This window comes from Priapulus caudatus, unplaced genomic scaffold (genome assembly GCF_000485595.1).
Source record: "Priapulus caudatus unplaced genomic scaffold, Priapulus_caudatus-5.0.1 Scaffold5248, whole genome shotgun sequence".
NCBI lineage: Eukaryota > Metazoa > Priapulida > Priapulimorpha > Priapulimorphida > Priapulidae > Priapulus > Priapulus caudatus.
In genome coordinates, this window is record NW_014582309.1 from 2,793 (window position 1) to 4,162 (window position 1,370).

A 1,370-nucleotide genomic window follows, 5' to 3' on the forward strand; every position below is an offset into this window, starting at 1 on the left:
AGAAACCATTGCGAGAAACGTTGGGCATTCGATGTTTATGATTACTATGAACGCCATGTCGTACTGCAAGAGTCGTCTTCAGGGCCGAGCGATCAACAGAAAACTAAATTACGATATCTGCTTCTGTTTTTGGCTGACTTTGCTTTTCGTTCTGCTATGCACGACGTGTGGTACCCAGGCGGCAAAATATCAACTCCAATTAAAGGGAGGAGCTGTTAGAGGTTGTCTTCTTGAGACGATGATGGTCAGAAGGATGCCCCAGTGCGCATTCTTTTGCGGCCGCACCCCGGGCTGCACCGGTTATAACATAGAGAACACCGCGGCAACCCATAAACACTGTGAGTTGAGCGCCTACGCAGACACTGAAGTCAACGCTACAATTTACTACGATAACAACTATGACTTCTATGCGAAAGGTATGTAATTATATTTCAATTGCGCTGTAATTATTTTTAGGTGTGCGAGTGAATGATCTCAGGAATACAAAATAACCGTAACTCGAACTAAAATATTTGTTTTCGTCTCTACAACGTACAAACTATCTTGAAACTATTCAACTGAGGTTGTAGTTTTGTTAATTTTTTTATATTACTTTGTCATTTTGTTGGTTTGATTTAAAATAACTGTATCAGTTACCCCCCCCCCTCCGGAGACAATTACACCCCAGACAATTCCCCCGGGACAATTACCGCCATCTGGGGACAATCAATTCCGGACACTTACTCCCTGAGCAATCACTAACATTGGGGTAACCATGTTTCAGTAAACAGCGGACTATGCCCTGCAGACTTCGTGGAATTCCGTGGAAATTGTTACTACACTGAGACACTCAACACGAAGCCTTGGCAAGAGGCACGTGACCACTGCATCAGCATAGGAGCCGACCTCGTCAGTCTGGAATCACCGGGAGAAATCGATTTCTTGACGGCTCATTTCCCAACATACTGGTGGACCGGTGGCAACGACATCGCAGTGGAGACTCAATGGGTGTGGGCTGCTACAGGAAGACAGGTAGACGAGTGTCACCCACTACCGTGGGCTCAAACACCCGGTGTTGCAGAAGAAAACGATCACGTATTGTGTAATGGTAAGATGATGCATGAAAGTAATGGTAGGAGATCTCCGGCTAATTACGCCTGTGAATATTCGCCATGAATCAGATCACGGCGTCTGTCAGCTAGCGTTGTTATGTGTGGTTGTTATTTATATGTTGTTGTTGTTGTTGTTGTTGTTGTTGTTGTTGTTGTTGTTGTTTATTTGAGGTTAGCGTGTTGTAATTTCGCGCGTTAAGTGCGTCCGTCATATGTGGTATTTAATTTACGCTATAATTATATTAAATTTTTAGTTATTATCGTTTAATTCTTTATTTT

At 43.4% G+C, this 1,370-nt stretch overlaps 1 protein-coding gene across 1 annotated transcript; it reads left to right on the forward strand.

Annotated features, from left to right (window-relative positions):
• The first annotated feature begins 253 nt into the window (after nt 1-253).
• On the forward strand, nt 254-1,155 carry LOC106819940. Its single transcript, XM_014824507.1, has 2 exons — nt 254-416; nt 764-1,155. The coding sequence occupies exons 1-2, from the start codon at nt 254-256 to the stop codon at nt 1,153-1,155; spliced, it is 555 nt and encodes a 184-aa protein (XP_014679993.1).
• The last annotated feature ends 215 nt before the right edge of the window (nt 1,156-1,370 follow it).

Excerpts from the sequence above, each read along its gene's own strand:
- LOC106819940 (XM_014824507.1), top strand. The coding sequence starts at position 254 with ATGCCCCAGTGCGCATTCTTTTGCGGCCGCACCCCGGGCTGCACCGGT. Across the intron at positions 417-763 it reads CTATGACTTCTATGCGAAAG|TAAACAGCGGACTATGCCCT; the intron begins GTATGTAATTAT and ends ACCATGTTTCAG.